Source organism: Atta colombica, unplaced genomic scaffold (assembly GCF_001594045.1).
Source record: "Atta colombica isolate Treedump-2 unplaced genomic scaffold, Acol1.0 scaffold136, whole genome shotgun sequence".
Taxonomy (NCBI): domain Eukaryota; kingdom Metazoa; phylum Arthropoda; class Insecta; order Hymenoptera; family Formicidae; genus Atta; species Atta colombica.
The window spans coordinates 863,050-874,565 of record NW_017259224.1 but is presented as its reverse complement, the minus strand read 5'-3'; the positions used below and the strand labels follow the sequence as shown (position 1 = coordinate 874,565).

Genomic DNA, 11,516 nt, shown 5'->3' with positions numbered 1-11,516 from the left:
GGGAGGGGGAACGGGCGAGATCCACTTAGCACGCCGCTTAGATGCGAAAACATCTGTATTGTCGCTGCATTAGCGCCGAGGATTCATCCCCCCGTGATTGCTGGGGAAAATTGTAATCTTTTTCGTGGAAGCCGCCCCGCCGGCAACGCTCCTTAAACCGAGAGAGGTTTTGCCCGAGAGGAAGAATGAGAGAGAAGAGAGAGAAAAGAGATAAAGAGGAAGAGAAAGAGAGAGAGGGAGAGGGAGAGGGAGATGACCTCGATGCCGTCGACGAAGGATTCGTGTGAATTGCTAAGCGAACGACATATGCGTATTATAATACGAGGAGGATGCGATATTCTTACTTTGCATCTCTCTTTCAATTTACATCTCCTTTCCTTTCGCGCCCACTCAATTAAAAGATTCATTGCGTATTCAAGACGGCCGCGACTTACGTCGTACACGTTCCGTCCCTCCCGACGGACGTGCGATCAAAGTAAATTTATTTAACTTCGTTACCTCTCCTTTCTCCGAGGAAGAGAGACGTCTCATTTATAATTCATGATATGCCAGATTCGATGCCAGATTCGTAATACCAATTTCGAAATTGTAAACTCGTCCAGTTCTCTACACCGTTTCATCGTTTACATGTTTTCGGGGGAACAGTTCATTCGGCGTGAATCGAACAATCGCAAAAAGATCATCGGCAGATCAAGAGATATATTAGCGATGGCCGGTTCCCAGTTCGTCTATAATAAAATTCACGACGTACTGGCGAACAATGGCCGGTCCACTACGAGAAGGGTGGCGAGAGAGGCCCTCTTTCTCAAGAATTCTCTTCGCGGATCCTCGCGCGAACGCGACAAGCTGCCATCTCCTAGTTCCAACAACGGCCTAAACCGGTAGATAGGTAGGTAGGTAGGTAAGTAGGTAGACAGGCAGATAGATGGGCATAATACGCGTACACGAATCGCGCAGAATGTGGGATCCGGTTCGTCGGATCGGGCGTACGATTAACGTACGGATTAGGATTAAGCTCCAACATAGATCTCGCTGCGCCCGAGCGGACCGCAGCATCAGGGAGGCCGATACCTCGGCCGGGAGGGGTTTATCGAAAGGAGGGGCTAGGGGTAGACACGGGTGGCCGCGCGCGCGGGGTACCTATGTTTTACAATATTCGAGGTCGTACGCGTTTCAGAAAAAGAAAGACAGAGGGGTGGGGGGGAGGAGGGGAGAGAAAGCGCTTTTCACGCTCGATTCTCCGCATGTATTGCGATACCCCCTTGTACCCTCTCGCTGAAGGTGGAGCGAAGGGGAGAGGGGACGACAGTCAATACACATTACAACGGTTTTATGTTATTAATACGGATGCATTGGCTGGGATTTGAATAATTGAACGGATCCACACGGATTCGCTAGATAGGTATAGTTCTCTCTCCTTTTCCTCTCTCTCTCTCTCTCTTTCTCTCTCTCTTTCTGTGTCTCTGTCTCTCTTTGGCAACGCGCAACCGCCATAATCCAGATCTACCGACGCCTGAGTTTCCGCGTGGGATTCATCGTGTTCGTATTGGCGTTTGCGATCGCTATTTGATCCCATAACGTCGACAGATCGATTATTTAAGATTACTGGTCGCAAATGTCTAATCTCACCTAAGATTAGCAGTTATTGTTCTGAATACAAGCTGCGCGTTAGGAAGAATGACATATTTAAAGGGATGATAATAACTGAATGTCTGACAGAAGAGTATTTTGTTATAATTGTATGATCAATGAAATTATAAAGAAATAAATTAATATTAGTACATAAACATGTATAATTTCAACATCTGCGATCTTAATTATCTGATGATAAGTTCTCTGCTGAATTTGAAAAAACTTGCAAAAATATCTACGTCATTTTTGAGTAGTTATGAAAAAGCAGAACTGTTTGCAAATGAAACTTGAAAAGAATAAAAATAAATAAATAAATAAAGATGTAAAAGATGTAAAAGATCAAGCTTTTAACCAAATAAAAATTTAAAAATCAAAATTTTTTTCGGAAAAGAAATGGAAAAATTTCTCTCTAAATGAAAAAAAGTGAGTATATTGAAATCCAATGATAAATTTGCTTCGATTTCGTTAAAATTTTGTTTCAAACTTTGTTTGACAAAAAAATGACAAATTCTTTTATTGATACATGTTTCTGATTCTTTCCCTTTTTAATAAAATTTTTATTTGATCTCTGCGAATTGCAAAAAGAATATACAAGATTGGAAGATTGACGAGTTTTTACAATAATCCTTCTCAATGATTTTATTATTGGTATTAGCTTTAAAGTAATAGGAGTGCTTTACAGAAAGTATCTCATAAAATTCATTCATCAAAACACTCTATTATAATTAGAATTAGAAACTGGGATTTTCAACTCGTTATGTTCATGTTGAGAGCAAAAAGTCAGATTTAGATAATCTTCTTTTGTGCAATGCTGCGTCGCGATACTGCTTCTTAAATGAGCAGCATATAATCAGTAATTAATAAAACAAATATTGACAAACATCTAAAGTCGAATTACAATTGTAAAAAGAGGGTCTTTCGAAAAATATCGTTTTAAATATATATTTGTTTTATAAATGAAAATTACATGCTGAAGTCATTAGAATACTTTCCAACTCGTCTCCATTATCAAAAAGTACAGATTTACAAAAAGGCAGTTTGCAAAAATAAGCTGTTCGATTCGATCGCATGGTCGAGCGACAGGAGGCGACGAGAGGCGAGAGGAATTCGGTAACCTTCGTAATATGCATCGACAAATATGTCGTTCGCTTCCGCGATGCTTTCTCTCTTTCTCTTTCTACATCAGAGGGTTATTTCGCGACCACCCTCTCGGCTCTCGCGACACAGGCTCGTGCGTTTGCCTCGCGTGTGTCTGTTGCCGCAGCGCGGCATCCGAAAGGGGTGCGATCCCCCCCACCCGTGAGCGTCGCGACGCGACGTGACGCGACGTGATCGCACCCTCCGCGCGAGAGCTGAACCTCGTTGTCGTCGTCGTCATCGTCGGCCCTCCGCTTCGTCCTGTCTCGTCCTCCCTCGCGGCCGCGTTTCGTAACGTGAATGGGAAGGGGATGCGAGAGAGGTATCGCGGTGAGAGAGCCGTGCGACCGGGTGGTGGAAAAGTGGTCGGAGTCAGATAGGACCACGCCCCGATCGCGGACAACGCACGCCAACCCGATGTGGCACCCGAGGGTGTCTCTCTGTCCGCCACCGACGCGGCTGGCGCGGCTCACGGGAACCCACGGGGGTGGCTTTGTCGGTTGTGCGCGAGGTACGGCACGGGTAGGGTAGAAAGGTAGCGCGCACCGTGTCCACGCGGCATCGCGGCGGCCACCGTTATGGCTAGTCCACGTATATCCTTTATCGGGGAGATGTCACTTCGTGTCCGCGACGCGCGACGGTAGGCGCCCCTGCCTGCGACCGACGCCGACGCCGACGCCGACGGCGGCTCAACCGTTCCGGTCCGAAGTGGATAAAGTGCGGACACCAACAGAGCAAGCGAGCGGGGGGGTAGATCTCGAGCACGGATCTCCCCGTGGAGGAGAGATTGGATTCGCGCCTTTCCCGTCTCGCGACACGACTCGTCTCATCTCTTCCGTCTCGATGTTGAGCGCCGATGACTCGACATCGGTGAGCGATTGTCTGCGAGGCGGGAGCCTTCTATCTCTACGGGACAAGATCGTGCGGATTCATCTCATCCGGTTATAAAGGAAAGAAAGAAAGAAAAAAAAAAGATCCCATTGACCGAAGTTCACCGCGCGGTGCTTAAAATTCGCGAGAAAGTCGGAAACGCGATCCACACCGGATATCTTCGTCTTACGATGCGAGCGAGAACGTAACGTCGCCGGAGGACGAGGATAGAACGAGCTCGTATCCTTCGTCTTGACATCCTGGGTCCGGAGACTCGCTCGACGCGCATCTCGCTTCCGAGATCCGGTAACGCCGATACCATCTGTACATCCGCGGGCTTGTATCCCTCGTTACGTAACATGGTAGAGAGCACTTATGCGAGCGACTCACCAAGATCACGCTCGCCCATGACAGAGCCGTCGAGTCCGCTGCACTCGGATGGTCCCGGGATATCCGGCTATGGCCATAGCTATCTATACAGCTATTCGCCGGACGCGCAGAACCACATATCGGTGGTGACAAGACGCAACAATCAGAACGAGACGGGCGCCGATGCCGCGCATGAACGCACGTTCGCCAGGAGTCCAATCGGCACGGAGGAGACGATGTCACGGCACCGTCACGGCATTCGCGAACCGGTCGTCCCCTCGCGACCCGCGACTGGCACCTCCGCCTCCACCATGTCATCTCCCACCTCACTCTTCACCATCGATAGCATCCTGGCGCCGAGGCCGATCGGCAACATCGTTGCACCCACGAGCACCACTACCATCGCCGCATCCGTGATCCAGACGCCGGAGACGATCGATTCGGTCGCCGGCCGCACCACCGCGACGATGCATCCGTTACAACAGCAGCTGCATCACTTGGCGTTCACCTCGGCGGATTTTCTCGGTGGGTAATAATACACCGCCCTCCGTGGATCGGCGTGACTCTTCTTTTCGGCTGAAAATCTGTCAAAGGAACCGCGTCGTTTAAAAGACGAGCCTAATCCTTTAGACTTTCTTCTCCGAACGCCTCTTATATTTTGAGACTCTGAGCTCTTGTCATTCGAGTTCTCGTATGCATGAAATTATAATTAACTCTATTGAAGTATCTGGAATCCTATAAGCACGTCTTTTACTGTTTATAATCGTAACTTAAATGGAACTCAATTAATATAATCGTCACGTTATCGAATTAAGTTCGTATTGTTGGATTATATTAAACTTGTACGTACGACAAGTTGATGATAAATGGAGTTTCCAAACTGTGTCGAGAAACCGATAGAAATAATAACGCGCTCGGGCAAATGAAGCGTTTGAAATCGCTCGTGTTGAACAATTACGCGAGGTCGAACAATTAATTTATGCGTACCACTGGAAATGTTAATTGCATTTATTCCGATTACAGTTTTATCAAGTGATATCGAGGCAATATATCGTTTTTTGCAATCTTTTTTGCAATACGAATGAGAATGTCGATAATGTTTAGAATGCCGGCCATCAATTTTGCAGCAATTTTATGAAAAATCGAAAATTCTGCGAAAGAGCCCAATCTCCACATTCTTTTGTATTCTGTAAATTAGTAAATTATTTCTCCGATATAGAAAATTGAAAAAAATCGTTTATTAACTTTGAAATGAGAGAACAAAATTTGACGAGTTGTAAAGTGTTAAAGCGCATATCCGAATGAAATCAGAGATTATTCGACTCTATTTCGTACGAAAAATTTCATTCGTTTCGTTTTGTCCGATTATATTTTGTTGACTATGTTTCTACTAGTTCATGCCATGATATTTTTATTCTAACACGATAGTGAGATTATTATTTTAAACGTATTTTGAACGTCGAATTAAATTTTATTGTCAATGCATCCTATATTTCATGCGATTTTCTGTTCTAAATCAGTATGTCATAATTAGTGTCTTTAATTTTGAACTCATTGTTACACGAAACGCGAATAAATAATTAAATGTTATGGAACTTCAGTTCATATTTTTCTTTTCATCGACGTTATAATCTCATATTTTCTGCGGATTATATTTTTCATCTCACGTAACTCGCTTCTCTCTACAACGCAAAGAATCTAATTCGTTTGCATTTCGTCAATTTTCTGTAGATCGGTAAACGTATTTCGTTCAACATAGAGACGTTTAACACTTTACAATACAAATATGTAAGACCTCGCGTGAAATCCTAAGAGAGCCAGTGCAAAACGCGCCAAAATTTCTTTCATGCCCGCAGGGGGCTTTAGGTATTTTTCCTTCAAGGTAACTTGCGTTCTCTCGCATTGGGGATACGCGAGATGAAATCCGCAATCCGTTTCGATCATGCATGAACGATCTAGCTCCTTCCGCAATCCCGCTAGAAGACGGAGAACGTGAAAAGGAAGCATGCGAACGCGAGAGAATGGGTGTGAAGGAGAAACCCGCGGTGCTGGGTAAAAGCAGAAATTTTTACCGTCCCCGCATTTTCATACGCAACGTCGCGTTTAAGCAGCTTTCTTCGAGATTTTAAAGTAAAACGTCCCCCGGGACGGGGGTGCCGAGCGACCTCTTTATCCCGAACAGCGTGAATGGGGTCTGCGAATTTGTAGTATCGCGTCGATTTCCGACAGCAACGTTCTTCCATCGCGTTAATTCTCGATTCGAGAGAACGTTGAAACTGCCGATTCGTCACCGCAAAGGATCATGTAATCCTTTTGTCAATCGCGTCGATTTAGTGCCCGAATTACCGCGATTGTTATAATTATCGCTCGTCGCACAATCGATTTCAGGGCTCCCCTAAATGTTATAATCGCCAACGCGAGAATGGACGTTTGAATTTTTAATGCGGCACAAAGTTCAAATGGCATGGCGACTGCACGGATAATCTTTATTGTCATTTCGCAACGTGTAGGATCTATCCGAGAACTCGGATAGCGAGTTTCAAAGTAAAGTGGCGCAAATTTTATCATATTCTTCTATCATTTCCGGATTTCAGCCGCGGCATATCCGGGACTGTATCCCGGAGGATACGTGGCAGCGATGGCCGCCGCCGGCGTTTCTCTTCACGGACAGCCGGCTTTTTATCACGCCGGTCATCCCTACCAGATAAATCCCAACAATCCGGGAATGGGTCCAATGGCGAAAAGAAAACGTCGCCATCGAACGATCTTCACGGAGGAGCAATTGGAACAATTGGAGGCTACCTTCGACAAGACTCATTATCCTGATGTACTCCTGCGAGAACAGCTCGCTCTCCAAGTCGACCTCAAGGAAGAAAGGATCGAGGTCAGTCGAATTTTACACTTCTATTATCTTGAATTTTCCATCTTAATCTTTAGAGGCGGGAGTCTGTTGTTTTAATCTTAGCTTTTTCTTGAAAATTTGTTATAATTCATTTTGTATTTCTTGTATTTCTTCAAATATGAGACTGCTTCAACTATAATGGCTTTCTCATCCTGTAAAGGTTAATGGTGATTCCTTCGACGAATCTAGAATTGATTACGTAACGTTATAATTAATACTCGCAATTAGTTATCCTGTTATACTGTTACAATCATCTTAGTTAAATTGATTTCGGAAAATTATACACTCAAATTAACGCGAGAGTTAGGTCTAGTTATTAAAATCATAATCGAGGACACTCCCTTCTTTGCATTAATTATGAAACGAAATCAACCGCGAAGCATTTAACGAAATAGTGATGTGATAAGGAACAGAATAGCGTGGAAAAAAGTATGCATTGACAATTATGGGCTCTCATTAGTTCGTGATCATTTTTTTCGAAAGACGAGAGACTCGCTACCGTTTCTGAGCAAGAGTCGGTGAAGCTACAGCGGCAGGCTTAAAGCCGCTTGCCGATGACAAATTACTTTCTCGAGCCGTGAACGGAATATTGAATTTCGGATCGACAAACATTGACCGTCCGGATGGCCCGGGTCCGGTACGCACAATTTGTAATGTAATGTCGGCAAACTACGCGCTCACGCCGCCGCCGCCGCCGCCGCCGCGCCGTTCCTGAGTGGGATGGAACGGTCTGTGTTTGTCGTCCTAATGCATAAAAGCCCATAATATTTTAACGCGGTCATTAAAATTTACCGCGGTGGGTATTTATCGGAGCCTCGGTCGACTTGAGCTAACAAGTTGCATGCTAGATTAAAAGCTTTAGCGATAATGTGTTTACTTCAATTATACATACGCTCGCGCGCTCTCGTTCGCACACGCGCTATGCGCACGTGTATTGGATAGTGCGTATCGTACAATTTATAATCTCTAAAGTGGTGTACTCTCTGCAGACAAGAGAGAGAGAGAGAGAGAGAGAGAGAGAGAGAGAGGGGGGGGGGGAAAGAGAACGCGTTTTCGCATCACGTTAATTTCGTATAAATTTACCTTTCACCAAGTTCATTGTGTCGCCGATCGAGCGTTATTTTTCCAGTAATTAACGATCTAGCTTCTCAATCTGACGGTAAGCGACATATTGTGATTTCTGTGATTTTTACACAGCGTAACCCCGTGACTGAAAATAGTATCCTTTTATATACACACCGTTTTGTATATTTCAACACATTCATTTTATCTGTAATGTTTCAATTCAACAAAGAGCCTTTCTTTTAGATTGATGATTCCTCAAAATATAAATAACGCATGTTAAAGTCGACTTTCAATACTCAATTGAATTGTATCTAATTAAAATTGTATAAATTTTTGTTCCTGTATCTAATTGGTCTAAACGGTTAATCTAAATGTAAAGCTTACCATCGATTAAAATTTTACTGATTTAATAGCCGATTGATGTTACCTCAATAGTTTTAAAACACCGGAGCTGCGAGAATGGAATTGTGAACGGATAATTGCGTAAAATTGTCCAACGGAGAATCCAGGGTTAACGATGATTCCGTCGAGCAATCATGGACTTTGAGAATCATTGACACTCGCGGGACCACCCGCGTCGCGTCGGCTTTGCCAAAGAAAAGTCCCTCGAGTCTCGAGAATTGTTTAAAGACGGGAACAACATATACCTGCGTGTCTGGTACCTGGGGCCGCCTCTTGGAGAGAGAGTCCACGGTGTTTGCACAGAATTAGTAGAATAGCGACTCTTGGTGTGTCCGATGGAGGGAGCACAGGAGAGGACAAAGAAAGAGCTAGGAACGGGTCGACCCGGAAGGAGGAGAAGGGGGTGAGAAACTTAAGGTACTGTTTTGTGTGCTTCCAAGATCGCGTCGACTCGACGGATCCGAGAATCTACACGGAAAAAACAACAACTCGGAAACTATCGGTACACCCACACTTTATTCAGAATACACATCGGCATACAACTCTCTGATCAATTTAGTACGCATGACACTGTTGTCATTAAAATTTCCGCTGACAGGACACGAGACACCTTGGCTCACGTGAAACGCAATCAACGTGACAGATTTAATTTTACATCTCAGAGAGGAGTAAACTGGCATTCATCGTCCTTAATCTGAGAGAACTCTTCAAAGTGAACGAGGGTTAAGCTATTACAATAGCTAATGCAGCAAAACGAACGAGCGAGTAGGGGATTGAATATTGATTGTCGGTTTTCATTCGGATTGATTCAGACAGGCGTGAGGGACAAATGCAACTCCCGCGAGTGCGACGGGAATCGTTTGATGTCTCTCACGCGTTTTTTCTTACTTCGTTAAGTAATATTTCGTAGCGTTGATATATTTTGTGTAATCACGATTTAAAAAATATTATATTTTTCAAATATTATTCAATTGGCTCCGGCAAATGTTCGTTTTAATTTATTTAATTGCATATAACTAAAAATCGGTAGCATCATGCCTTCATCTTTAGAAAAGCTGTAATTATATTATACTTTATTTATATACTTTTGAGTATTTTTAATTTGTATTTTTAATTACGGCTACAAAAATAAACTTTATTCGTTATTGTCACTTGCAAAATCGAAGCAAAACTATCACGGACTTTAGTATATACTCTCTTTTTAAAGAAGTTTTTAACTTTTTTGCAAGGCTTTTGATGAAAAAGGGCAAACCTTTTACACCAATCTGACGCTTTTATTCGCGAGCAAAATAAATCCTATTTAATCCTTCATTTGATAATGTTGCTTCAAGCAATTTGATTTTATGCACTTCCTAGAATGCTCTTGTTATTATGATTGAAATTAAACAATATAAATAACAAGTTCCTCTCAATATTCAATTTATATTGTAGTTTAAAGATATATCTATAGATATTATCTATGCCTATAAGAAAAGTGAAAACCAGTAATGCATTTTTAATTATCCAAAAAAGAATCGCTCACTGAGAGAAAGGATTTTGTTAATTTAACAAGCCACCAGTATCTTTAACCAGTGATCGATAAATATGTGACAACAAATTTTATTATTATGATTGCCGCTAGTTTGCTATACCAATCAATTATTAATAACAGAAGCAAATTATATAGATTAATTCAATTTAATAGAATCTAATCTATCTTTTGGACAAATTTTAGGCTTTACATAGAGTTCGTGAAGTCTTAAGTCATAGAAAACTGACCAAGCATAGTCTAATGTAGGGAGAATACTTGACTAGAATTGGTCAATTTCTTACGATTTGACATCTTGCAATCGTCTGCGACTTTTATATACATATATGAGTCTGTTATTTGCTAGTGATATTATTGATTATTTGTTACATTGATGAATTAATTTGCAATCAAATCGATCATTTTTTAAACAAATATTTGCTTTCCCTTGATTTGTTCCTATAACAAAATCATTTCTCTCAATCAGTGCTCAATTTTTGTTGTGTCGAATGAATGATTATTTACACGAGTCCCTCTGAACGTTACGTTGAATTAAAAAAAATTCATTTCAGGTATGGTTTAAGAATCGTCGCGCCAAGTGGCGGAAGCAGAAGCGGGAGGAACAGGACCGCATCCGGAAGCTGCAATTGGAGCAGCGTCAGCGTACCGATGACGGCGGCACTGCGGCGACGGTGATGGTAGGCGATCGTCTGGGTCTGAGTAGACAGCAGCAGCAGCAGCATCAGCAGAAGCTCGAGCAGGACACGGACAGCTCCGATCTCGAGGTAGCGTAGTGCGGCTGTAACGATGACGAGACACGATGAGTCTCGCCCGGTAAATCGAAGAGATTGAGGACGACGGAAGATGGCCCGGTGCTTTCACGCTCTTATCGACAATGTGTATGGGCATGTACATACGTGACTATGTTGTAAATACCATTGTAAATATGACTAACGATGAATGTGTACAATACCGAAATAAATTATTGCATCGAAGCACAAAGTACGATGTGTCTATCGTCTGGTCCCCTCTGTTCTACTGCAAGATGTAAGTTGTAAGAAATTAATCAATCGTAGTTGATTATTTTGTCGCATTCAACTGTGATTAGCCAATTTCTTACGACTTACGACTTGTGATTCTATTGTAGAACAGGCATTTCGACGCATTTGCGAAAGAATCTTCTTTTTACAGTACATTGAAGAAATAAGAATTTTATTGCCTAACTTTATGACGATATTATGATGATATTTATATACGCAAGATGCATATTATAGCGTTGCATGTATATACTGTCTAAAACTTTTAGAGAATCTCATTCTAAAAAATGAAATCTCACTCTTAAAAATAAAAATTGAGCTACTCTTTTTCCAGATTGGAAAGACTCAATTTTCACTGTCTAGAGTGAAATTCCATTCCAAAAAATTTATATTAGAGTATATATCCAAATGTATTCGTAGATTGCCGATTGATGTTAACTGAGTCGTCATCAAATTTCTTTTTGCTTCAATTCTGATTATCTCAATGACGTTAAGAATAAAATTAATTACATAAAATTAATTTCGTCCGCGCTTCTCTTCATCCCACGTAGTTAGTTTGTTATTACTGCGAAATACACGTTTATTCCTTGATTCA

General features: G+C 42.5%; 1 protein-coding gene across 1 annotated transcript; it reads left to right on the top strand.

Annotated features, from left to right (window-relative positions):
• Positions 1-3,998: 3,998 nt before the first annotated feature.
• On the top strand, positions 3,999-10,749 carry LOC108684586 (homeobox protein goosecoid). The gene is made up of 3 exons (XM_018188980.1): positions 3,999-4,533; positions 6,603-6,892; positions 10,457-10,749. Exons 1-3 carry the CDS (start codon positions 3,999-4,001, stop codon positions 10,676-10,678), a joined length of 1,047 nt encoding a protein of 348 aa, XP_018044469.1. The 3' UTR covers positions 10,679-10,749.
• Positions 10,750-11,516: the final 767 nt, after the last annotated feature.

Bases quoted from the DNA above. Each gene is read 5' to 3' on its own strand.
- LOC108684586 (XM_018188980.1), top strand. From the start codon at position 3,999: ATGGTAGAGAGCACTTATGCGAGCGACTCACCAAGATCACGCTCGCCC. The intron at 4,534-6,602 runs GTGGGTAATAAT...TCCGGATTTCAG, and splicing joins CACCTCGGCGGATTTTCTCG to CCGCGGCATATCCGGGACTG. The intron at 6,893-10,456 runs GTCAGTCGAATT...AATTCATTTCAG, and splicing joins TCAAGGAAGAAAGGATCGAG to GTATGGTTTAAGAATCGTCG.